Raw genomic sequence first — 27,020 nt, 5'->3', positions numbered from 1 at the left:
CCCCAGCCATCCATGTGAGCGTTTTATAATCCAGCCCCACGAGTGCTTAGATGTCTGCGAGCTGAGGGCCAGTAGTAACTAAAGCTTGCTAATTTTATTTATCTTACTCCTCTGTGAAGCACACGGGCCATGGAACATAAAGGGAAGCCAGGCAAGGGGAAACTCTGGTCCTTTGGTTGGTGGTGTTTATCTGCAAGATGATTGTAGAAACCTTTTGTGGAGAACGGAGGTTGCAGACTAGCACCTGTGGGCTCAACCCCGTGCCTCTCTGATTGTTACCGTCTGCCTTCATTCACCTCCTCTCCCCTGGTCAGATCCTTGTTCCTGGGCCTCCAGCCTTCTAGCTGTGTCAAAGCCACACTAACACCTACACTCTCACCACCTATTCCCACCCCCTGGCAAAGGCCCAGTTGCCACAGTGGCTCTCCTTCCAAGGTGATTTCAGTCATTTGACGGCCTACTGGTGAGATGAAGGGCCGGGGGTTGTCCCGGGGGAGGGAGGACTCCCGTCCGAGCTCCAGGCCAGGAGAGGGGGCCGTGGTGACAGACGCTGGGCACAGTAGGAGTGGGGCAGGAGAAGGGGAGGGTAAGTGTTGGAGCCGCAGTCCCTACACTCCAAACAAACAACCAATAGGCCACGAAGGATCCAAATGGCGGCCACCACGAGGAGTGGACAGTGGTCTGCATCGTGTGAAATTGCGGGGCATGGGAAGAGCCGGCGAGTTGGAGGTCAAAGACGTAGTGTCTCCGCGCTTACATTATGTAACTTCTCTGACTCTTCATTTTTTGCGTCTGTGAAATGAGTTACGCCAATAAATACTCTTCTACCTTCACCATAAATCAGCGACACCCATTCAACTCAACAAGAAGGACGAATATTTGTGAGGGAGGGAAACCGTGTGCCCGCCCCCGCAAGAACTCTACGGAAGTAGAAGAAAGGACTTACTGAAGTAGGTTGCCTTTACTTAGGGGAAGGAGGAATATACTCAAGTGATACAAAGAATCAAACTAGGACATTCTGGTAATCAAGTGTCAACAGATTGTGTCTCCTCTCTGTGCGTTAAGATTTCTGAAAAGGGGCAGGCCAACCTCACGTCGCTTTAGCAGTAATCCAAGTTCGGTAATTAATCGTAAAGTGTTCCTAGCGAAGGATAGTCACAATTTTGCCTGGCACTGGTCCTGGCTCTTGCTTAGAATTTGTGCTCTGTGCGTGTATATGAAAATTGGTCCAATGAAAATGTTTTTTATATATTCCTCTACTATTGCCTTGATACGGAGCCTTTACGCACAAATGTGGCTGATTTGGACATCCCTTTGGAAAGCCATGGACAAAAGATGACTCTTTTCCCACCTCTTGATCCCTTGCCAGCTCCCATAGCAATTCTTGAATGTATGGTTTCGAGGGTAACACAAGCCATCTCCAATAGCCTTCCCTTATGGGGACCTGCTTTCTGGCTCCCCAAGAGTTTTCTTGCATGTCTGGAACTATTTCCCAGAGAGAGGGGATAACTTGCCCAATAAGTGCCACCTCCCCCCACCCTGCCTCACCGCCACGCACAAGTAGATGTCTGACATCAACAGTCTGGGATCCCAAAGCTATGTTTTGTTCCTGTTACCCAGCTTCAGTGACTACGAACCATCTCTGGCAAGTTTGCCCTGTATCTCTTTACCTGGTGCTGTCCCTCCCTGAGCTGGGAAAACAGAATTTGAATTTTCAGACCTCAGAAGCTCTTCTGGACTAAATAGAATTCAGCCATTCAGCAGGGGGATGGAGGTTCCTTTGAATGTTCCTCAAGGCGGTTCTGCAGCATTTGCTACAACTGTAATTTATCATGTGTGTAGTTAATTAACTTCTGTCTTTCCTGCTGAACTGTACGTGCCTTGAGGGCTGGGGCTGATGACTGGATGCTGCTTCCAAAGCCAACTCCTTGCTGTCACCTGCTAGCCCTTGTAACTCTTCCCGCCTGACCTCCTCCTCGAATGATGGGGTTTGGGGGATGATGGTGGGGTTCAGAGCTGATGGCCAAAGAAAAGAATTCTTGAAGACATCTTTAGTGCAAAAAGATGATTTTATTAAAGCACAGAGATAGGACCCGTGGGCAGGAAATGCTGCACAGGGGTTGTGACGGGTAACTGATGATATACCTTCAGGTTGGGAGGGGGTTAGGGATAAAGTAAGTCTCTAAGGTATTTTGGAAGCAAGGTTTTCAGGACCTTAAAGGGGGTACCTATTGTTAGGAAAACATCATTTATTACTGTTTAGTAAAACTTCAGTCATGAGACCCTTCAGATGTATATCAGGGGGCCATAAGCCTAGAGTGTGATTACCGACATATATCTTAGGGGAGGTGGGTAGAGATAAAGGAAATTTCCAAAGGAATTTTTAAAAAAATGTTTTTTAATGTTTATTTATTATTGAGAGACAGACACAGAATGTGAGCAGGGGAGGGGTAGAGAGGGGGGAGACATAGAATCTGAAGCAGGCTCCAGACTCTGAGCTGTCAGCACAGAGCGCGACACGGGGCTCGAACTCACAAACTGCAAGATCATGACCTGAGCCAAAGTCCATCACTTAACCAACTGAGCCACCCAGGCACCCCTCCAAAGGAATTTTTATGTGTCTAAGGAGACTCACAGGATCCAGGGGGGTCAGGATGCTGTTAAGCCAAGATTCCCTTTTGCCCGTAGCAAAGTGTCATCACCGAGGCAGCTGAGCTCCTAGAGGGAGGTCACTCTGCCTGTTTCAAGGACTTGTCACTGGGCTGTAGGCAGTAAGGGAATTTAAGTTTTCATTTGCCTTTGTTTCCCACATAACCTGATTGCTTTACCCCCTTACACTTAAACCCCCTTACATCTTCATAAGGGTGATGTTAGGGCTCCAGGAAATAGACTATAGGTTTCTATAGTCTATAGAGATTAGTCTATGGGTAAGGTTGCCTTTTTCTTGCCGTTAACTAAGTTTTCTGTAAACTGAAGGAGACTCCTGTCCTGCATGACTGTGATCTCTATCCGTCAGCCATTTGCTTTTGTCCTTTCCCCTGTTCTTGGGCAGCCGGGAGTGTCTGAGGAATATCACACATATCCCGCCTGGGAGGAAGGGGTGAGGTGCTAGCTTATACTTTGCCCTCAGCGTGCCTTATGCTCCCTCATCAGTTGTGCCTTCCTCCTGCCACATCCTCCAGCACACCAGGGTTCTGCTGCCTCAGGGCCTTTGAACATGCTCTTTCCTTGGCCTGCAAGGCCATTCCGGAGACCCCACACGGCACTGCATCATTCCCTTGCCTGCTATACTTTTTCTCCTTAGCAGTTATCACCATCTAACACATTGTACATTTTGCATATTTACTGGTTTGGGTGTCTCCCCCACTATGATGTTAGTTCCAAGATGGTACAGACTTTTGTCTGTTAAATGTTGTGTCCTTAGCATCTGGAATAGCGCTAGAACATAGTAGCCCCTTTATAAATAATAGGACACATGAATGAATAAATGACGATCTTTCTAAGCTAAGGCACCCATTAGCCGGCTCAGATGAGTGTTGAGTGCAAAATCTATGAGAGGTCATGAGAATTGCTACCTTCTCCCCAACTGAGGCCCCCCACGAGATACCCCAACACAACAGGGGTACCTTGGGCACCTGCAACCTCAACAGGACAGATTAATGCGTATGTGCTCAACTGGCTGAACTGGCATTAATGTCCCTTAGACTTGTGAATGCTGGCCAAAGACTTGGATTCAGTGATGACTCCGATGCTCTAAAACCCTACCATATACATTTTGGAAGTTTATTTCAAAAAATACATTTTTTTTTTTAGCACATCCAGTCTTTTTGGAGTAAAAGCTTATTTTCCCATGGAATTCTTTATGCTCAGCACTCTGTGTATTAAGCAGTAAACTAGGGTTCTTAGGAATATATCTTGGTACCTGGAAATAATGGGAAGCTTCCTTTCTTGTTTTCTGTGTCTATAGATCCTTCCAGGGGGCTTTTAATGTTGTGGTGGTGTTTCAGTAGGTCCAGAAGCCCTGCTCCCCTCCTTCAAATAACTAATTTTCTGAGTTTCAAATAAATTTAGAAACTAAAAAACAACTAAGTCCAGAACAGAAAAAAGAAAAGCTAAAATTAGGCTCTTAAGCAAAAAGCTAGATGGCTTCCAGAAAGTGGGGGGAGGGGAGTCTCATCGTAATGGGGGAGGGGAAGAATTTCAGATGTGGGAATGGGGGGCGCTGCAGTTTCTGATTTGAGAGTGGATGCACTTAGAAAGTTTCACACATTCCACGTATATTAAAATATTTCCATATTTTTATATTCTCCATTCTTTGAGAAATTAAAATTTGTAATAGGTAAACATCAAGATAGTAATAGCAATAGCACAATTTTCCATCAAAATAAAAACATACAGAGCATATTTCCCCAAATATTTCTACAATTATGTAGAAGCTCATACAAAGACTTACAGATATTTACCTGTAAGTCTTATATATACCTTATCGATACAAAGCTCGTGCAGTAAGGTATTTTTCTATTGTTAAGTGAAATGAACAATTCGCAAAACATATTTTACAGGGACATGTTAATGATTTCTTTCTCTTCCTGGGGGTGCTAATGAGGCCCTTTAAAAAAACGCTCCTGATGTTTGCCTCTGTTCCCATTAATATCATTCTACAAAAAACCCTCCTGATAAAGAATGAAGATTTCCTTGTTGCCACCACACTGGAGTTGATCAGATCTCTGTGAAGCGAGTTTAGTGGCTGCAGGTAGAAGCTTGGAGCTGTTGACACTCAGAGCTAACCAAGATATTGAACAGCAGTTCAGATGAGGGCCTGTCAGCCCTGGGAACAAAAGGACCTGGATAAAGCTGGCGGGAGAAAACAAATACAGGATGTGGGGGGACAATAGCCACAGTGGAGTCATTAACAGTCATTGGAAGATAACTGACTTCTCCATGGTCATGGAGATTTACAACTGCTTGCATTTAAGAAAAGCCTCTTAACGCCCTGCCTTTGGAAGGAATTCTTCCCGCCCCTAGAGTTAACTAACTTTAAGTCAGCTTTGATTCCTTGAATTAAATCCTTTATAAGGTAGCCTTTTCCCTTGTACTCACTCACCTTCAACCTCCTGTTTTCTCCCCAAAGAGAAAAATCCTCCACTGTGGCATTCAGGCTTTGGGGTTTTTCTGGTTTCGTTTTGTTTTTGTTTTTGTTTTGGGTGGGGGGGGGTACAGTTTTTGGTTTTGCTTTTTTTGTTTTGTACACTCACCGTGCACCCTAAAAGAGTTGTTTACCAACAACACAGAAAAAATGTATTTCTGGCTAGATAAATGGCAGAAATGTCTACTCATGATTTCGTCACTCTTTAAACCCGGGATGAGTACAGGGTTGAAAAAAACACTACTATCATTCATCTTCTGAAATATGATTGAATTAATAACTCTGAGGAGTCCCCAAACATGTATTCCAGGAATGACCTGTTTTTTAAATGTTAAATTCACAGTCCACATGTGAGGCCTCCTGGACTTGCTTTTCCTCTTTCTTATCTGAGGTTATGGACCTCGGGAGAGCAGAGGGGGGTTACAAGGTCAAAGTCTTTTCCTCCTTGGAACTTGCTGCTTGCTGGGAGAGGGTTGCCTGGAAAATAGATGCTTTGGAGAAGGGGTTGGGGGGTCACGATTTTAATTCTGTTAAGCAACAGCTGGTTTGAGTTTCTTTCCACTTCTATCTCCTGCCCCCTTCCTCACAAATCCGTGGAGAGAAAAGAATTTGTTCAGAAGGGACCCGCAACATAAAAATACACCTTGTCTTACTGTGGCACTTGATGTATGTCATCATTGTTCCAAACTGAATGTCAAGCACTATAGGGATAGGCTAGATTTTATCAAGTTAAATAGGAAATACAACCAGAGCTTTAATCAGAAGAAGCTTTTAAAATACAGGATACATGCCTGGAGATCTTTTAATAATATTTTTAAACTAACACTTTTAATGACAAGAAGTATAATAAAGGCCTCTGGGGTATTTGGAGCCTGACTGCAAAGAATCGTAACTGAAATATTAAAGCATTGCCCGCTGTGGGTGACGTGTTTGTGGAGGGGAGACCTTGTGGTCGGCCTCCAAATTCGTACTCCTTCCTTTGGCAACAAATGTTTATTGAGTGTCTGCTTTTCACTGGACTGTGCCAGGGACTGGGGATGTAGCCATAAGATGTAGGGGTTCGTGGATGCAGACAGGTGCATGAACATCAACTCAGTCTAGTGGAGCTTCAGCTCAAAATCACAGCCTCCTATTCTAAACAGTTTACACGCGGTTTGGGCTTTAAACATCAGGTCTGTTCAAATAACATTATTCTATAATAAATTAATAAATCCAACACTTATATAATAATAAAAGAGTAAAAAAAAAGTGCAAACTACCACATGGTTTGATTGTTTTTATTTGGGTTTTTAAGTCTCCCATGCTTTCTTCCTCCTACGCACACACTCATGCACACACACATACACACACACACACACACACACACAGAATAAAACTCACATCTCTCAAATCAATGGTAAACCAGTACCAGATTTTTTCGTCTGGGCTCCTCAGTGCACTGGCCTCAGGCTCTGTTGGTGTGTGGCTCAACAGCAATCAGAGGTCATAATTTCATTGGCAGTTAGCATCAGGTTTAATTTTTCTAGCATGTTACATTTACCGACATGTCTGGTTTCAGTTATGCTCAGGCACTGACTGAATCAGCTTTGAGCAGCATGATGTCTTCAGGTACCGGAGGTTTATGGAACACACATGCTAATTGTTTTCAATCCCTTTCCTTTCTAAACACAAGAATATATTTTCTGAAGCTGAATAACAGTAGTCCTTAATGGCATTGCTCATTTTTTTATGTCAAGAGAGGGCCTGGAGTAGGTAAAAATATCAGCTTTTCACAAGACTGACACCTACTGATTGACATTGTTGAGAGACGGACCAATTAAAGTTGTGGGGTCTTTTTAAACATCTGTGTGTGGTTTTTCAAAAAAAAAAAAAAAAGGTGCTTCTCGAAAATGAACACGTATCATTTTTAATTGCATTTTAGGAATGTGACCAAGTTCATATAGACGATGTGTCTTCAGATGATAACGGGCAAGACCTGAGGTGAGCATGTTGAAATGGGAAGTGATTTTCTCCATTTTACAGTTTAATTGCTAGGCTAATTAAGATGAACTTTCTGTCTGGTTAACTTTGGGCTTTTCTTGCGTCTAAATAGCACATATAACTTTGGAACAGATGGCTTTCCTGCTGCAGCAACCAGTGCTAACTTGTGCTTGGCAACTGGTGTGCGGGGTGGTGTAGACTGGATGAGAAAGTTGGCTTTCCGCTACAGACGAGTAAAAGAGATCTACAATACCTACAAAAATAATGTTGGAGGCAAGTAGCTATCACCAATATCTTACTGGATTATTAAGCTAGTCTGGCTAAAATTCTCAAAGTACGACTCACTTTCACATCACACTTTTTGGGATGTAATAGCTTTTTTGGAGCAGTTTCATCTAACCGGGTGATTATTGTGCTGTGATTTAGTGACAGGAATATTATCCTTCGATGGGGTAGATGTTTGTGTTAGTTCTCATCTTTTGATTGTGCTTCAGAATGACATTAGCATACAAGGGAATATGTTGACTTAATGAAAAGTTTAGGGGTGGTGGCGTTTTGCAGCATGGCTAAATCTACATGCTCTGAAGACGACATCCGGAATCTCTTGCCTGTTCTTTCCTTAGGAGTTATTCTAGGTCAGTCCCTCCCAAAAGGTGGCATAGGTGACCACTGATAGATCCACATTTCTATTCTATGAGCTTAGCACCTCTGTTGGGTGCAAATTGATCTTTCCCAATAGATACGGCAAAGGTTCCCAGACTCACTTGCACTGGCCAAGCCATGGTCATACACCTACCCTGGGAGCCAGAGGGGGGTTGGCTCTGCCCAAACTCCATGGTTAGAGGAATGGTGTGAGCAGACTCCTCAAAAAGAGATGACTTCTATAACCAGGGCAATGCAAGCTACAAATGCAACATCAGTAGGTGTTCCCTACAGTGCTAAACAAGTAGGGAACCAATGGAGGCTCATGTGTGAAAAATTACTTCACATACTACAAAGCCTCAAGAAGATATTAGGAGTAGTATTAAATGTTGATTATTTATAACGCTGAATAGGAACTTTGCTAAGGAGGGAATTCGTGTGCTTTTAAATCCACAGGTCTGCTTGGTCCCACCAAGAGGGAAGCCTGGCTGCAGCTGAGGGCTGAGATTGAAGCCCTGACGGACTCCTGGTTGACACTGGCCCTGAAAGCACTCACGCTCATTCACTCCCGGTAGGCTGCTGTCCCCAAGTCACCCCGTGGTGCTTTTGCTGGAAAACAGCCTTTGCTCGTGTTTGTCCATTTTGGAAATTCATTTTCAACAGTCTTTTTTTTTTCTTCCTTTCTTTTTTTTTCTTTTCTTTTCTTTTTTTTTTTTTTTACTTTCTGTTCTCATAGGACGAATTGTGTGAATATTTTAGTAACAACTACTCAGCTTATCCCAGCATTGGCGAAAGTCCTGCTATACGGATTAGGAATTGTATTTCCAATAGAAAATATTTACAGTGCAACAAAAATAGGTGAGCTGCTTTTGTTTTGTTTTACAATCAACTCTTCTCCTTTCAGGCTAGCAAAAATGAAAGGCAATATTTGAGACTTTTTCATAGTACTAGATGTCAAAAAAACAGAAGACTTTAATTTTCTTATGTCAGAACTGGCATTAGACATCAAGAGAAATAAAAACCATAACTCATGCAGCTTCATTCAAGACATTTTACTTTACTGACTAACATTAAGACCTATGCCTTTTACACCTGGGGTGGCTCAGTGTTAGGCATCCGACTTTGGCCCATGCCATGATCTTGTGGTTCATGAGTTCGAGCCCCGCGTCCGGCTCTGTGCTGACCGCTCAGAGCCTGGAGCTTGCTTTGCATTCTGTGTCTCTGTCTCTCTCTGCCCCTCCCCCACTCATGCTCTCTCTTTTTCTGTCTCTCTCAAAAATAAGCATTTAAAAAGACCTACGCCTTTTATCTATAGTCAATTTAGCATCAATTCTAGATTATTATCTTATTTTTCTTTTTAGCTGACATCAACAAAAATATCTAATATGCTACAACAAATAGTAGTATAGAGATACACAAAATAGAAATGAAACAACTCTAATAATATCTTTCTTTAAACTGTTATCACTAGAACTATTTTTTTTTTGCTTTATTTTAATTCAACATGTGTAAACAGTTGGGTTCCCATTTTTGTTATGGGGATACTGAAAAAAAAATTAGGTTCTTGAAAGGAGGAGTCATAATTGGGAAAGAAGAGTAATGTGACATTTCATGAGAATAGAAACCAAAGCAGAATAAAAGTCAGATAAAAAGAAGACATGACTCCTGTTCTTACAGAATTCACCATCTAGCAGGGGAAGCAGACATCTCAATAACTGTAATAGGACAAAGCGGTATGTAAATGAGCCTTTATCACATATTTAGTAGATGCCCAGAGCTGTTCTAAGCATTTTCCATATTAAAATCAAACTTTGCCACCTTTCCATTTTACAAATGAGGAAACTAAATCTCAGAGACTTAATTGTCCAAGTTGATAGCCAGTAAAGACAAGAGTCAGACTAGTCTGATTCCAGGGTCCAGACTCCTTTCCATACCCTACCGAGTTCAACCACTAAATGCCTGAATTTCCACTTGAATGAAGAAACATTTACTCCCACCCAAGAGGAGGAAGAGGGCAAGTGTCCATGAAAATTAAAAGGAAGAAATGGCATTTGAGCTGGATATAGAAGGCTAACTAAGAGTTTTGTAGGCAGATGTGCTAGTGAGAGGAGATAGAGACATTGAAGTGTGTTCCCTGCTGAGGGACTTGTCCAGTAGTCGTGGGTCCTGGGAAGCTGATTCTGGAAACGTAGACTTAGGTCTAGTCCTAGGTGGCCTTGTTTACCACCCTAATGAGATGTTATTTTAGTGAGTTCTGGGATTGAGGATGAGGATCCTAGTAGGTGAGAAGAAAGTTTTTGTGGCTGCTCAACTGTATCTAAAGAAAAAAGAGTAAAAATGGAATCTCATTTTCCATCTGACTACACTTTTATACTTCCTGTACTTTTCCTTACTAGCATTTACTAAATTATTGTTAAAGAATTACTTTTATAATTATTCATAGTCGGATCTTTCCTATAAGAGTGTAGTATCTTGATAACTAAACCTGTTGCTCACCATTGTAGCTATGGTGCCCAGCACATAGTAGGTACTCAATAAATGCTTGTTGAACAAAATGAATAATAAACAGTTGTTTATTCTGAAGAAGGCTGACACAGAGGTTTCTTTTAAACACCCAGGTCAGTAATGACACTGTTAACTGACAGGGGGAAATCAGGTTTGATAGTAAAGATTATGAAGAGCCTGTGGGATATTCAGATAGCCTTGTCAAATGGAAATAGCTGGAGGTGGAGAATGACTGATGCCTCCTGCTGGAAAATACTTATAAAGAAAAAGGAATGTACCAAATAGAATTCCTCGTAGCCCAGTGTAACCAAAATGTTTGATTGTTTGCATGTCTATAAAAATAACAGTTTACATTAAGTCAGGTGTTTATGTTCTCCATAACAGTAAAGAGGAATCATACCGTGTTTTGTAAACAGTGGTCCATGGTAAACGTTTACCAGCACAGGAAAGAACGATTTCCAAAGAAGCCTATAGAACGGAAGGGATAGTACTTAACTTCCCACAAGGAAAGAACAAGTAGTTTATTACCTGTCATGCACATTGAACTCCATTCCCAAATAATTTAAATAATTTGAAAATATTAGGATGACAGAAAATTATAATAGCAAGTACATATTCAGTATTTTTAAATGGGCATTTTGTTTGTGATCTTGAACTTTAATTTTTATCAATACAAAATAAAAAATTAGAATTAAAAAGTGGTGGCAGAAATTACCTCAACCTTAGAGGTAGAATTGCTTTTCTGGGGTATTTTTAACAAGCAAAGTCGAGATTGAAACTCTTGTAGTTTTGCTAATTTTGCCATCAGAAGAGATACAATTTGGGAGTCAATGCAGAAAACCCGGGAGTTTTCCTTGTAGGCAAATGGCAGTCATTGGAGGAGAGGACTGGTATCTCATTTTAGCAGAGCTGTGACGTTCTTTCAGACAAAATGGATTCATCAAAATAAGAAACTCCATGTAGGAGCTCCAGTTAACTTCTAAAAGTCAGCTTCGGTTTCTTAGTCTTTGTTATGGAAGACGTCTATATGACCCAGAATTCACAGCGAAGCCTAGAGGAGACAGGGTACAGGCGAGAAATTTTTTTGTCCGATACAGCTTTACCTTGAAATAACATTGAGTTTAATTACCTTCCTTTTCCCATGAAAAGGAAACTTGGCAAAAACACATAAACATTTCCCTCTAAGGAGGAAAAAAGTTTCATGACATCTAAGTTTTGGGTTGTATATTTTTGCAGTGAAAGCTACACTTTGTATTTGTTTCTCAAAGTGATTTAATATTTCACAGTTTAGTGGGCAACCAAAGAAGCATTGAAATTACATCCTTTGAATAAAGCTGGCCCGATTTCGTTCTGTCAGATGCAAACCAGAGATTTTAGTGCAAAATACAAATATAAAGCAGACATTTGTTTAAGCAAACAAGCAATTTGTTCGTGAGTATATCTGATCCTTATTTGAAAGAGATGCGGGCCTGCTCAGCCATTTACATTTGAAAACTATAAACTGTCCCATTGTCCATGAAAATGACCTTATTGGCAGCCTGGGACTTGGAACACCAGTTTCTTCTCTAAGCAGCAACAATGGCTGCATTAACTGCAAGGATGTGCCTTCAGAGAGCCCAAATGAAGTCTTGACATGGGAAAGATAATAGATAGATAAAGGTATTCTGTTACCTTTATCCCACTTTTCTTCCAGGAAAGTGCTTTATTGGACATTAGATGCCTGGGTAGGGTGGGCATGATCTCTGTAGTGCCCCAAATTACCTGACATTTGTTTCAGAAACAGTTTTACCAGAATATTTCAAGTAAACACATTAGGCTTGGCGAGGGGAGGATGGAGTTGGGAATCCCAACTTGAAAATGAAGGAACAAATGAATTCCACTGTTTGATTTCTCTCACTATAACAAAACCAGTCTCAGGGTGGTAGTTGTTTTTTGTTGTTGTTGTTTTCTTGTTTTTTTTTTTTTTTTTCATCCTTCTCAATAGACGTTGGATCAGACATTATTTTCAGAGTTTAGTATATCATGAAACATTTTTTAAATCCAGTTCGAATATGTTGCCAGAATCAAATGCCTTTGTCAAGTCTTGGCTCGTAGGAAAAAAAGTACTGCGGTAAAACAGTATTTTCTCCCAAATATACCGTGATCGACTAGACCCTACTTTTTAATAAATGAGTTCTTTTTTTTTTTTAATTTTTTTCAACGTTTTTATTTATTTTTGGGACAGAGAGAGACAGAGCATGAACGGGGGAGGGGCAGAGAGAGAGGGAGACACAGAATCGGAAACAGGCTCCAGGCTCCGAGCCATCCGCCCAGAGCCTGACGCGGGGCTCGAACTCCCGGACCGCGAGATCGTGACCTGGCTGAAGTCGGACGCTTAACCGACTGCGCCACCCAGGCGCCCCTAATAAATGAGTTCTTAAGAAAAAAATATCAAAGATTGACCATTTCCAAAGGACAGAACACCACATGGATAATTTACAGTTTCTGGTTTACTGTGCTGTTCCCCATTCTACCCAAATGGCATCCAAAAGCACTCTTTTCCAGTTTGTGCAAGTAGGATAGAGTGGAATCAGGAGCATAAAGGAAGATTTTGTGTAAAAAGTTCAAGCACTATCGTGCTGAGTTACCCCAACTTTCCATTTTTTATAATCTATTTTTGTTCATCAGGCAAGGAAAGCTGTTTTGAGAGGATAATTCAAAGGTTTGGAAGAAAAGTGGTGTACGTTGTTATAGGAGATGGTGTGGAAGAAGAACAAGGGGCAAAAAAGGTGAGTGTTCATCGATGGGGTTTTTACACCATTTAATTTTTTAGTCCTCAAACTGCTCATTCCTGGATCACTTAAACACGTTCAGTGTCTCTGAAACAAATTACAAATGTGTTCAGAACTGTAAGCAGTGAAAAAGGACAGTAGAATTAAATAAGTATGATCTTTTTGAAGAGTGCCCTGTACAAACTCAAAGGTCATGGATGGTTGGTCTTCGTAGAACATAGACTTTTAAGCAGAAAGGAAGGTTTAGTGCTGTAGCCGTCACCCGAGATGACACATGTGTGGTGTCCATGTGAGCATATCCCGTTTGGCCGTGGTGGCAGACATTGCCAAGTGATTAAAATCTGCCTGAGCCTGGATCCAGCCTAAGAACCTTCCAGATATTACTTCAGAAAGCCTCTACCAGTTAGTCGGAGCTGGCTTGCCAAACCATTTGCTGTCCTAGAGTACAGTGTCTTCCTTTTATCACAAGGTGAGCACCTCATCTCCGTTGGGACACTTGGAGAAGAGGAGACGGGTGGGTCCAACTATGGGTCCCTCAACTCCCAGTTTGTGCATCATACGTCTTTCTATCCTTCTGCATCCCTGCAAGTGTAATTCTGCCATTTCCCTTAGCAAAAGCTTTCTCGTTAATGTCTTTCATTGCATTTCAAAGAGAGCGAAGGAAGAGGGGACCACATTTCTTCACTCAGGGACCACTCAGGGTCTTTAGTACAGCCCACCTGTGCAATCTTCCTCACCCCAGCACTTGACATTGCACCCCCTTCAGCCATGCCTAGCTCTTCCTCCGGGCTTTTGCCTCTGCTTGGAATGATCTTTTCCCCAGTGCCCTACTATTGCTGTCTTAATCGTTTTTCAAAATCCAGTTCGTGTACCACCATTTCTATTCCCCTTGTTTGTAAGAGCTTAATTATAGCAGTTCTCACTCACACTGTAATTGGAAAAGCTGTTGTAAATAGCTTGGATTCTAGAGCAGACAGCCTGCCTTTGAGTTACAGCTCCACTGCTTACCAGTTTTCTGACTTTGAGAATTATGTACCCCTCCTCTTTTTCTTTCCCTTTCTATAAATGGCAATCATAACAGCATCTAGCTCCTTTGGCTGTTTTAAGGATTAGATTTAGTTAAGACGTGAAAGCCGTAAGACAGCCTGATACGTATAAAGTGTGCAACAGAAGTTAGCATTGTCAGTAAGTAGTTATGGATATGCCTGTTGCAGCAGTAAAATGGGAGCTCATGAGGTAGGGATCTTATTCTGCTTAGCCTGTTGCTTGAGAATTTGTTTTCAAAACTTTTTTTTACAACTCTCTACATCTTGACGCATAGTCTCTAAATATTTTTTTTAATGGAAGAGATTTAAATTAAATTGAAGAATATATTTAATTAAGTATTTTACGAGGTTAACCAATGCAACTGTTTCCCCTTCCTTTCCCCCACACACTCACTGATAGACATCACTATATAATTCCACAACAGATGCAACAATTCATCTCTTCTGAAGTATTCCAGTATTCAGTGGAAGCGATGCAGAAAGTCACCAGCATATAGACGCAGCATTCAGCATGACGCATGGCCAGCCTTCTTATAGAGTCTGAAGATGATTTAATTCACCTTCAGTGCCTCTGAATTCTAACAAAACCGTAGAAAGTGACCCGAATTCTGTAAATGAAGGCTTATTTCAGTTATACCCATTGATGCACAGTTGTGTGCCCTGGATTACGCACCCCCTGAGTGGGATTGGTGCGGATGGAAACCCACACACAATTCAGATCCAACAGAGGTTTGCCGAGCTGCACGTGCAATGTAACGGCTCGTTCTGACATTCCAGGTTCACCGGTGGGCAACCACCATGATGGTTACGTACATCTGTCGGCCCTTCGGGCTGTTTTCATAAAAGGAAATTTTTCCCAGACTAAATTAGAATACCCCAAACTCAACCCTGGAGAGTTAAAGAGAGGTTTGATGGGAATCCAGACTTTAGGTCTTTTTAGCAAAGCCTCTGGAATCCCCACGCCGTTCCTAGACAGGACCTCCTCGTGGCTAGTGGGATAGTCAGGAGTGTCAAAGTGGAGAGCAGCGTTTCATGGCCCCACGGCCCAGGGCCAAAGATGTGAATCTGCACCCCCCCCCCCAAGGCTGGTCCTTCTTCCTCTACCAGTCACCAAAAAGTTTTAATTTTAAGAGAAGGTTGCCAAAACATGGCTTGTTAGCTTGTGGTAGACCGAAAGATGCTTGTAAAAGTGGTGACTTAGAGCACCGTGGAATCCCGTGGGTCCTAGCAAGGCTTCTTGGGGTGAGTCCCTTGCTAAACCTTTCAGAGTAGCATGTTTCTTAGATGTTCATCACGGGTGAGCATAACGTGGAAAAAAGTAAAGGAATTCTTGGTTTACTGTTACAACTGGAAGTATTACAGTAATAGGGCTAAGAGTATTCTCTCTGCAGAACAGTTAAAACTGTTTCCACTGTTTATCTTTGAACGTGTTGTTATTTTTACTTGGGACAAACACACCTGTGCCGAAAAGAATTAGCCCGTGAAGAACAGGCTCTTTGAATTTTTTGACTGTGAATGAATATCCTTAGCTTCAGTTTTCTGTTTTGATTTTGTGGGATGAGTGTAATGTGGTAAGGGTCCAGTACTATCTGTCGTGAACAAACTCTTGGCACCTTGAGACCCGCCAGTGTGGGAATTCTAACAAAACCGTGACCATGAGTTACGAGACTGTTTATGTGTATATGTACAAGGCACGGATTTTTCAGAAGGTTCAGATTCCTGATAACCTTGCATAAAATTCAGATGTCATCAATCCTCCCCAGTGACAAATCTGACTACTCCTGTCTTATATTTTGTCTAACCTTATTCGGTTAACTAGTATTTATAGTAGTACTTTGTAGGGTGCCTGGGTGGCTCAGTCGGTTGAGCATCCAGCTTCGGCTCAGGTCATGATCTCACGGTTTATAAGTTCGAGCCCCACGTCTGGCTCTGTGATGACAGCTTGGATCCTGGAGCCTGCTTGGATTCTGTGTCTCCCTCTCTCTCTGCCCCTCCCTCGCTTGCACTCAGTCTCTCTCTCTCTCTCAAAAATAAATAAACATTAAAAAAAATTAAAAGGAAATAAGATGGTTATCCACGCTGTAGAAAGATTAATAATCATAATGGTAAAAGAATTACTCTCAATTATAAAGCCCTTGTTATGTCCCAGACTCACTCTCAGGCACTTCCTATCCATTATCTCATTAAATCCTCACCATCATTCTGTAAGGAATGAGTCCTTAGACCCACTTTATATATGAGAAAACCAAGGTTCAGGAAAGTAAATAATCTGGCCAAGATCACAGAACTTGGGAGTAGCCAAACTAGGACCGTGAGATGTGGCCCAAAGTCCCTTTAGATTAAAAACTTTATTTACATATCTTAAATATGATTTGATTCACAAAAAAAGAATTTTCATGTTTATTTTTTAAATTATTAGAATAAAGTATGCCATGTTTGCTTCCCCCTACCCCCCTTTCAGGAGGCAGATAGAACCATGTTCTCTTTCTCCCAGGTTTTCTTAAAATTTTAAGAAAAAATCAATTCTGATATAGTTTGTGAGCATTCTAGATTATTAAATAAAATAGTGAAGCTCTGTGAGTTTCAGTCATAAAATGTTTTGCAAAATCAAACCATTTTGCAGTTCTTCTAAATCAATTCTGACCATTTAGCTTGTCTCTCTTAGTTTTCTAAGTCCTTTTAAAAATCCAATACATCTCTCTAAATAATGTTCTTTTGCTTGAGGTAGTTCCTTTTTTCAAGCTCAGGAATGAAATCAGTAAGTATTCTGCCCGTTGCCGGTTTCCTGATGGTCAATTGAAGTCTGAAGTCTGTTCTGTCACCTTTGTTCTCTTTGCCAATATAGTCCCAGGGCTTTCCTCAGTAATTTCATCTAATTCTATAATTCATATCCTGAGAACACACCCCCTCAAAGAGAATACGTTAAAAATACCTTTGTTTACTTAAAGGAACAACTGTATTCCAAAAAGATCTCTTACAAGAGTTTTCTGCCAGGATCTCTTTGTTGCTAGAAAGGCTTCAGAGAACGTGAGAAGCCATCTACCTCTGGATCCCTTTTTCTGACATGTGTCTTTTGTTGTCAAAATCTGCCAGGCTTTCTTTCTGTATCATAGAAATCTATGTTTCCCTGATACAGTATACAATAGTAGGCATACGTATGAATGAAAAAAAAAAAAATCAAATGTAACGGTCTTCTGCATACCGACAGCAATTTTCATTCCTAGAGTAAAAGTGGCCTTGTTTTATAACTCTACAACTAAACTCCCTTTGCTTACTTTTCCGAGAACTACTTAAAATTAATCACGTGTGAACACCAGAGAGAAAATGGCAAGCATCCGTTATTGCGTAATGGCAAAGGCTTCATCAATAAATGTCTATCTAATTTATTTGTTTAGATTTTTTAAGTGTAGCTGACACGCAGTGTTACGTTAGGTTCAGATGTACAACACAGTGACTCCATAACTGTATACATTATTCTATGCTTCTTATGAGTGTAGCTAGCATCTGTCACCATGCAACACTATCACGATACCATTGATCAGATTCCCTATGCTGTACCTTTGATCACCATGACTTGCTCATTCCATACTCTGCTTCATCCGTTTTGCCCATCCCCCCACCCTTGTTCCCTCTGGCAGGCACCAGTATGTTCTCTGAATTTGTCGGGCTGCTTCAGCTTTTTGTTTGTTTTATGTTGGTTTTTAGAATCCACGTCTAAGTGAAATCATATGGCATTTGTCTTTCTCTGACTTATTTCACTTCGCATAATACCCTCTGGGTCCATCCATGTTGCCACAAGTGGCAAGATCTCATTTTTTTATGGCTGAGTAATATTCCTTCGTATATATACCACATCTTTTTTATCCATTCATCGATCAGGGGACACTTAGCTTTCTTCCGTATCCTGGTTATTGTAATAATGCTGCAATAAATGTAGGGATGCATACATCTTTTTGAATTAGTGTTTTTATTTTCTTTGGGTAAATGCAATTCTTAGTGGAATTACTGGATGCAGTATTTCTATTTTTAATTTTTGGAGGAAACTCCATGCTGTTTTCCACAGTGGATGTACCAATTTACATTTCCACCAACAGTGCATGTGAAGGTTTCTTTTTCTTCACATTCTCATCAACACTTGCTTACTTTTTGTCTTTTTGATGTTAGCCTTACACCAATAGGTATAAGGTGATCATTGAGGTTTTGATTTGCATTTTCCTGATGATTAGTGATGTGCTGAGCATCTTTTCGTATGTCTCTCTTTCATCTGTATATCTTCTTTGGAAAAATGTATATTCAGGTCCCCTGCCCATTTTTAATCAGATTATTTGTTTTACTGGTGTTGGCTTACATAAGTTTTTAATACATTTTAGATATTAACCCCTTATCAGATATATCATTTGCAAATACCTTCTCCCATTCAGTTGGTTCCCTTTTCATTTTGTTGATGGTTCCCTTTGCTGTGCAAAAAGCTTTTTATTTTAATGTGATCCCCATAGTTTTGCTTTTGTTTTTCCTTGCCTGAGGAGACCTCATCTAGCAAAATGTTGCTAAGGCTGATGTCAAAGAGATTGTTTACTGCCTATGTTTTCTTCTAGGACTGTGATGGTTTCAGGTCGCACATTCAAGTCTTGCATCCATTTTGAGTTTATTTTTGTGTATGGCATAAGAAAGTGGTCTAGTTCTATTCTTTTGCATATAACTGTCCAATCTGCCCAGCAACATTTATCGAAGAGACAGCCTTTTCCCTACTGTATATTCTTGACTCCATTGTTGTAGATTAATGGACCATATGCATATGGGTTTACTTCTGGGCTGTTTTGTTCTCTTTATCTGTGTGTTTGTTTTTGTGCCAGCACCATACTATTTTGATTACTATAGCTTTATAGTGTACCTTAATATCTAAGACTGTGATATCTCCAGCTTTGTTCTTTCTCAAGATTGCTTTGGCTGTTCAGGGTCTTTTGTGGTTCCATACAAAGTTTCGAATTATCTGTTCTAGTTCTGTGAAAAATGCTATTGGTATTTCAGTATTGATTGCAATCGAATCTGTAGATTGCTTTGGATAGTATGGGAATTTTAACAATATTAATTCTTTGAATCCGTGAGTATGGAATGTCTTCTCATTTATTTGTGTCATCCTAAATTTTTTCCATCAGTGTTTTATTCAGAGTATAGTTCATTCATCTCCTTGATTAAGTTTATTCCTAGGTATTTTATCCTTTTTGGTACAGTTGTAAATGGAATTGTTTTCTTAATTTCATTTTGCTGCTTCATTATTAATTCTAGTAGTTTTTGCATGGGTCTTTAGGGTTTTCTATGTATAGTATCATGTTATCTTCAAATAGTGACAGTTTACTTCTTTCTTCCCAATTTGGATGGCTTTTCTTTTTCTTGTCTCATTGCTACAGCTAGAACTTCTATTTTATGCTATTATCTTTCATTTCTAATTATTCTACATCAAATAAAAGTGTAAGAGTAGACATTCTTGTCTTGTTCTTGATCTTAGAGGAAAAGTTCCCAGTCTTTCACCATTGAGTGTGATGTTTGCTGTGGGTTTATATCATATATGGTCTTTGTTATGTTGAGGTACGTTCCTTAGAACCCACTTTGTTGAGAGTTTTTATCACAAACAGATGTTAAGTTTTGTCAAATTTATTTTCTGCGTCTATTGAGATTGCAAATTGAGATCATTTTTATCCTTGATTTTGTTAATGTGGTGTATCACTTTGATATATTTCCAGATGTTGAACAGAATAAATCATACTTGATTGTGGTGAAAGATCCTTTTAATGTATTGTTGAATGTGATTTGCTAATTTTTGTTGAGGACTTTTGCATTTACGTTCACCAGGGATATTGGCCTGTAATTTTTTTTTTAAATAGTGTTTTTGGTTTTGGTATCAGGGTAATGCTGATCCCCTCGATTGTATTTGGAAGCTTTTCTTCCTTTTCTATTGTTGGCAATACTTTCAGAGAATAGATATTAACTCTTCTTTAAATATTTGATAGGCTACTTACTTCAGCACATAAACTAAAATTGGAACAATAAATGTTTAACAGAATTCACCATCTGGTCCTGGACATTTTTGGTTTGTTGGAAATTTTTGGTTACTGATTTAATTTCATTACTAGTAATTGGTTTGTTCAGATTTTCCATTTCTTCCTGATTATGTTTGGAAGATTATATGTTTCTAGGAATCCATCCATTACTTCTAAGTTGTCCAATTTGTTGGCATATAATTTTTCATTGTCTTTAATAATTTGTAGTTATGGTGTAGGTTGTTATTTCTCTCCTTTTATTTCTGATTTTATTTATTGGGGTCTTTTTTTTTCATGAGTCTGGCGAAAGGTTTATCAATTTTATCTTTTTTTAAATGTTTTGAGTGTGAGAGAGCACAAGTGGGGAAAGGGCCAGAGAGAGAGAAAGAGAGAGAGAGAGAATCCCAAGCAGGCTCTGCACTATCAGCACAGAGACTGACTTGGGACTTGAACTTACAAACTGAGACCATGACCTGAGCTGAAATCAAGAGTTGGACACTTAACCAACTGAGCCAGCCAGTCACCCTAATTTTGTTTATCTTTTCCATGATCCAGATCTTGGTTTCATTGGTATTTTCTGTTATTTTTAAATCTCTATTTTATTTATTTACACTTTGAACTTTATTATTTCCTTCCTTCTAGTAACTTTGGGCTTTTTTCTTAAGTATAAGGTTAGATTATTTATTTGAGATTTTCCCTGTTTCTTGAGGTAGGCCTGAATGACTGTAAATTTCCCTCTTGGAACTGCTTTCACTGTGTCCTAAAGATTTTGGACCTTTGTGTTTTTATTTTCACTTGTCTCTTTGTATTTTTTGCTCTTTAATTTCTTTGTTGACCCATTAGCCTCAACATCTTTGTGGGTTTTTTTCCAGTTTTTTCTTATAATTGAATTCTACTGTCATACTGTTTGGGTCTGAAAAAATATTTGAAATGATTTCAATCTTCTTAAGTTTTTAAGATTTGTTCTGTGGCCAGCTTGTGATCTGTCCTCAAGAACATTCCAAGTGCACTTGAAAAGAATGTGTATGCTATTGTTTTGGGATGGAATGTTCTGTATATATCTGCCAAACCCATCGTGTCTAATGTGTCATTCAAAGCCACTGTTCCTTGTTGATTTTCTGTCTGATTGATCTAGCCATTGATGTAAGGGGGTGGCTGTTAAACCCCTCTCTTATTATTGTATTACTGTCATTTTTTCCCTTTTGTTTCCATTAATAGTTGTATTATGTATTTAAGTGCTCCAGTGTTGAGTGCATAAATATTTACAGTTGTTATATCCTCTGGTCGGATTGATCTCTTTATCATGCAATGCCCTTCTTTGTCTCTTATTACAGTCTTTGTTTCAAGTCTATTTTTGTCTGATATAAGCATTGATACCCCATCTTTTTTGTTTATTTCCACTTGCATGGAATATCTTTTACATCCCTTTTACTTTCAGTTGTATGTGCCTTTAGGTCTGAATTGAGTGCCTTATAGGCAGCATATAGATGGGTCTTGTTTTTGTATCCATTTCATCACCCTTATGTCTTTTGACTGGAGAATTTAGACCATTTAAGGTACTTATTAATAGGATGTACTTATTGCTATTTTGTTAACTGATTGCTGGTTGTTTTTGTGTTCTTCTCTTGCTCTCTTCCTTTGTGTTATACTTGGTCCCCTTTCTCTTTGTTTCTTATGTATCTGTTATTGGTTTTTGGTTTGTAGTTACCATGAGGTTCATATATGATATCCTAAATATATCGCAGCCCATGTTAAGTTGATGGTCACTTAAAAACAAATACATTCTAAAAGAACTTCATTTTTACTTACATGTTTTATGCACATGTTGTCATAGTTTACATTTTTTTAATTTTGTGAGTTCTCTTAACTAATTTTATAGGTGTAGTTGATTTTATTACTTTTGTCTTTAACCTTCATAGTAGCTTTATAAATGATTGTTCTACTACATTTACTGTATATTTACTTTTACTCATGAAGTTTTGTCCTTTCATAATTTTCTCCTAAGTGTAGTTTTTTCTCTTCCACTTGAAGAATTTAACATTTTTTGTAATGCCAGTTTAGTGGTGATGAACTCCTTTAACTCTTGTTTGGGAAACTCTCTCCTTCAATTCTGAATGATAATCTTCCCTGGTATTCTTGGTTGTAGGTTTTTTTCCTTTCAGCACTTCGAAAAGACCGTGCCACTCCCTTCTAGCCTGAAAAGTTTCTGCTGAAAAATTAGCTGATAACCTTGTGGGGACTTCCCTTGTATGTAACTAATTACTTCTGTCTTGCTGCTTTAAAAATTTTTATCTTTAAATTTTGTCATTAATTATTACATGTCATGGTATGGACTTTATTGGGTTCATCTTGTGGGGAATTCTCTGAACTTCCTGAACCTGAGTGTCTCTTTCCTTTCCCAAATTAGGAAAGTTTTCTGCCCCTCTGTATGGGACCCCTATAATGCAAATATTTGTTTGCTTGATGTTGTCTAAGAGATCTTTTAACCTATCCTCATTTTGTAAACTTTTTTTTTTCTTTTTGCTGTTCAGCTTGGGTGGTTTCCATTACCCTTTCTTCCAAATCACTGACCTGTTCTGCATCCTGTAATCTGCTGTCAATTTCCTCTAGTATATTTTTCATTTCAGTTTTATATTCTCCCACTTTAATTGGCCCTTTGCTATATTTTATTTTTTATGTTGAAATTCTTACTGAATTCATCCACTCTTAAGGCTAGCAAGCATTTATGGACCATTACTTTGAACTCTATCAAGTAGATTGCTTACCTCCGTTTCATTTAGTTTGTGTTCTGAGGTTTTAGCTCGTTCATTTTTTGGAGTATAATCCTTTGTCTCCTCATTTTGCATGACTTTCTATGTTTGTTTACATGAATTCAGCAAAACAGCTATTTCTCCTAAATTTGAAGGAATGATCTTATAGACTGTGTATGCCTGGTAACTTTGGCTGGACTGCTGGAGCTGTGGCCGGCATGGACTTGGGGGGTCAGTGCTGGGGCTGCCCTGGTGGGATGACCAGAGCTTAAGTAGGCATAGGTCAGGGTGGTCCTGGTCTCTTTGTGCAGAGCCTAGCAGGATAGCTGAAGTGGGTATAAGCCAGTGTATCTCAGAGTGTTTTGTGCAGGAGTGCCCTGGGCAGCTAGAGCCAAGGCTGGCATGGGCCGTGGCTTCTCAGGGTCCTATAGGCTAGGGTGCCCTGGCAAGTGATCAGCAGCAAAGTGGTATGTGTCTGGAGTGTTTTGGGGCGCTTTGTGCTGGTCTCACCTTGGCAAGATGACTGGAGCTATAGTGAGCACGGGTATACCACCATGAGAGTCACCTTAGGGGAACAGCTGGGGCTCCGGTGGGCTCACTGAGGTAGCGGGTCCACTATGGTGCCCAGACCCTGCCCTGGTTCATACTGTCAAGGTGGAAAGAGAACATAAATTGTGGTGCTTGCCAGCCACTCCAATTTAGAGAGATTTTCAGCAGGTCCCTCACTGGTGGAGTTCTAGGACTGGATCCTTTATATTCTAGTTGCCCTTTAAACTGCAACTCTGTTTCGTGGCCCAGGACAGACAAATATGTTTCTTGGTACTATCCCTCCCTGTTGCAATCCACGGCATTGGAAGTGGGGCATTCCTGACTCTGTTTCTCTTGCCATTCTCTACCTGGTCTTTTGTTTTGCAGAAGCTGTTCAGTCTCCCCTCAGTTCTTCAGGAGATATTGCTAAATACACAAATAAGTGTACATTTGGTATATTCATGGAGGAGGTGGATTCAGGGTCTTCCTACATTGCCATCTTGGACTAGACAAACTCAAAAAATGTCCATTTTAAATGTGAACTCTAAAATTTGCTCACATCCAAGATGCCGTAGAGAACGTGATTACTAATGTTCAATTCTAAGCTTATTCAGAATATGAGAAAAATGAGAGCTGCTTTTATAAAAAACGGTAACACTTTTTGCAGATTTGAGACTTCCTAACCCCAAGTACAGTAAATTTTGTTATTCTAAAGCCATTAATTTTATTTACTGCTTAATGAGCATATTATATATGCCAGATCTTGAATTGGATTTCATCTTTGTTCTTAAAGAATTCACTTCTGTCTCGAATAGAAGCAGATATGCAAATACTAAAAGAGCAATGCCATGCAATAAATTTCATGATGAATTTTTAGAATAATCTATCTTCCGAGATCTTTTTATGTACAATTTGGGAAGTATTTGTACCTCCATATGCCAATCTTCTAGAGATAATACATGCATATGAAAGCACAGTTATGGTCTTTTTTTAACAATGTATCCTGGCATTCATTCCATATCAGTGTATGGAGTTCTGCATCTCTAATTTCTTTACATGGCTGCGCTATACTTTAATAAGTTCCCTGAGGCTGAACATTTAGGTGATTTTCATATTTACTATTACAAACAGTTCTGTAGTAAAGGTTCTTAATGTGATTCACGCATGGACAAGTGTATCTCTGGGGAAAATTCCTAGAAGTACAATACCTAAGCCAAAGGTTATGTGCTTTTATGTTTTTAAATATTTTATTAATACATTCTTAGTAATGCAGCAAAATTCAATTTACACGTGAGTGTCCATGCACCCAGCTTTTTATGTTAGTAAGTGCAAAATACTAGATGAGGAGGAGAGGTAGCATAAAGGGATTTAGAAAATTGCACACATGGACAAGAGGAGCAGGAAGGAGGTGTCCTTTTCCCATTATTCAGGGAATAGTTTGTTTCTAACACTGTAAAAACTTGTACTACTTTCCAATATTTCGGCTTTGGTATCCGTTATTTTCAATAATGCCTAATCTTAATAAACTAATAATATACTCATCACCTATCATTTCTGTTAATATTTCTGGTTAGCTCTTTTCATTCCCATGGCTCCAGTTAAGTGATGGAATATCTCCATTTAGTCGTCCTGTGTCATTCCATCTGAATATCCGCTGATGAACTAACCCAGTTCACCCACTCGGATTTATTTGGTGTTCCCCTCCTCCAGCCCATCACCAGGACACATGAATTGTTCCCTCATTTGTGTCCCGTCCATTGTACCCACTCCATTTCTCCTATCCTTCTGCATACTTTCTCTACTACTGGCCAGCCACACCTCTCTTTTCCATCCTTCCTAGTTAGACATTCCAAGTGTTTCTACCTGGAAAAGTCTCCTTCCTCATTAGTCTTTATTATGAACATATCATTCAAAGCTCATCACCTCCATACTAAATTTTCTGTACATCCCTCCTACCAGCCTTGTCATAGACAATATCTTGACTGAGAGCCCTTTCCCATCTACCTAACCAGATCTGCCCATTCTTTAGATTCAGTGCAGGCTCAACGTACCCTCTCCAGCGAACAACTGAGCTTTCTTCTCTCTGAATTTATTCCTTGATTCTTTCTTGTTTTATTGAGATATAATTGATAGGCATTACTATTTAAGTTTGAGCATAACGACATGAGTTACATATATTGCAAGGTGATTGCCACGGTAAGTTAACATCTATCATTATAGCTACAAAAAAATGAGAACTCTTAGGATTTACTCTTAATTTTCAAATATACTATAAAGCAGTGTTATTGATCTTATAACCAGAGCTTTATATCTTTCAATCACCTTCATCCAATTCCCCTACTCTTTGTGTCTGGTAACCACAAATTTGATCTCTTTTTCTAGGAGTTTGGGATTTTTTTTTTTTTTAGATTGTACATGTAAGTGACATCATTCAGTATTTATCTTTCTCTCTCTGACTTACTTTACTTAGCATAAGGTCCATCCATGTTGTTGCAAATGGTAAGCTGTTCTGTTTTGTTTTTTAATGACTGAGTAATATTCCACCGTATGTGAATACCACAACTTCTTTATCCATTCATTCATTGATGGATATTTAGGTTGTTTCTGTGTCTTAGTTATTGTGAATAATGCTCTAATGAGCATAAGGAAACAGATATCTCTTTGACAATGATTTTGTTTCCTTTGGATAGAAACCCAGAAGTGGAATTGCAGATCATAGGGTAGTTCTGGGTTTGTTATTGTTTTACATTCCCACCAACAGTGAACAAGGGTTCTCTTTTCTTCAGAATCTTGCCAGCATTTATTACCTCTTGTCTTTTTTTATGATAGCCCTTCTCAGACATGAGGTGAGATGTCACTGTGGTTTTGACTTGGATTTTCCAGATTAGTGATAGTGAGCATTTTTTCATATACCTATTGGCTGTCAGCATATTTTCTTTGGAAAAATACCTATTTATTGTTTGCTACTGATTTGTATGAATTTATTATATATTTTGAATATTAATCCCTTACCTAATATGTGGCTTACAAATATTTTTTCCCATTCTTTAGACTTTTCATTTTTTTAAATTTTTTAAAAATGTTTATTTAATTTTGAGAGAGGGGCAGAGAGAGAGAGTGACACAGAATCTGAAGCGGACTCCAGACTCTGAGCTGTCAGCACAGAGCCCGATGCAGGGCTTGAAATCACACACCGTGAGACCATGACCTGAGCTGAAGTCAGATGCTTAACCGACTGAGCCACTCAGGCACCCCTAGATTGTTTTTTTCATGTTAGTGCTGTGCAGAAGTTTAGTCCAATGTAATCCACTTGTTTGTGCTTTAGGGATCCAAAAATAATCATTGCCAAGGTCCATGTCAAGGAGCTTTTTTTCTGTTTTCTTCTAGGATTTTTCTGGTTTCTGGTCTTATATTTAAGTCTTTAATCCATTTTGAGTTAATAGTTGTGAATGGCATAAGATAGGGGGCTAGTTTCATTGGCTTACATGTCTGAAGCCAATTTTCCCAGCACCAATTATTAAAGAGACTACCTTTTCTCCATTGAGTGTTCTTGGCTCCATTGTTAAATGTTATGTGACCATATATATACATGGTTAATTTCTGGGCTGTTGATT

General features: G+C 39.6%; 1 protein-coding gene across 23 annotated transcripts in view; it reads left to right on the top strand.

Annotated features, from left to right (window-relative positions):
- Positions 1–27,020, top strand: part of EYA1 (EYA transcriptional coactivator and phosphatase 1) — a 362,441-nt gene that overhangs the window by 319,670 nt on the left and 15,751 nt on the right. For all 23 annotated transcript variants that reach the window (XM_045050239.1, XM_045050234.1, XM_045050241.1 and 20 more), the window contains 5 exons: positions 7,068–7,126; positions 7,239–7,399; positions 8,225–8,339; positions 8,505–8,626; positions 12,941–13,041. In XM_045050239.1, coding sequence (XP_044906174.1) covers positions 7,068–7,126; positions 7,239–7,399; positions 8,225–8,339; positions 8,505–8,626; positions 12,941–13,041 — 558 coding nt within the window. The remainder of the gene's footprint in view (positions 1–7,067; positions 7,127–7,238; positions 7,400–8,224; positions 8,340–8,504; positions 8,627–12,940; positions 13,042–27,020) is intronic.

The sequence above is a fragment of the Felis catus genome, chromosome F2 (assembly GCF_018350175.1).
Source record: "Felis catus isolate Fca126 chromosome F2, F.catus_Fca126_mat1.0, whole genome shotgun sequence".
Taxonomy (NCBI): Eukaryota; Metazoa; Chordata; class Mammalia; order Carnivora; family Felidae; genus Felis; species Felis catus.
This window is presented reverse-complemented; position numbering and strand designations above follow the sequence as displayed.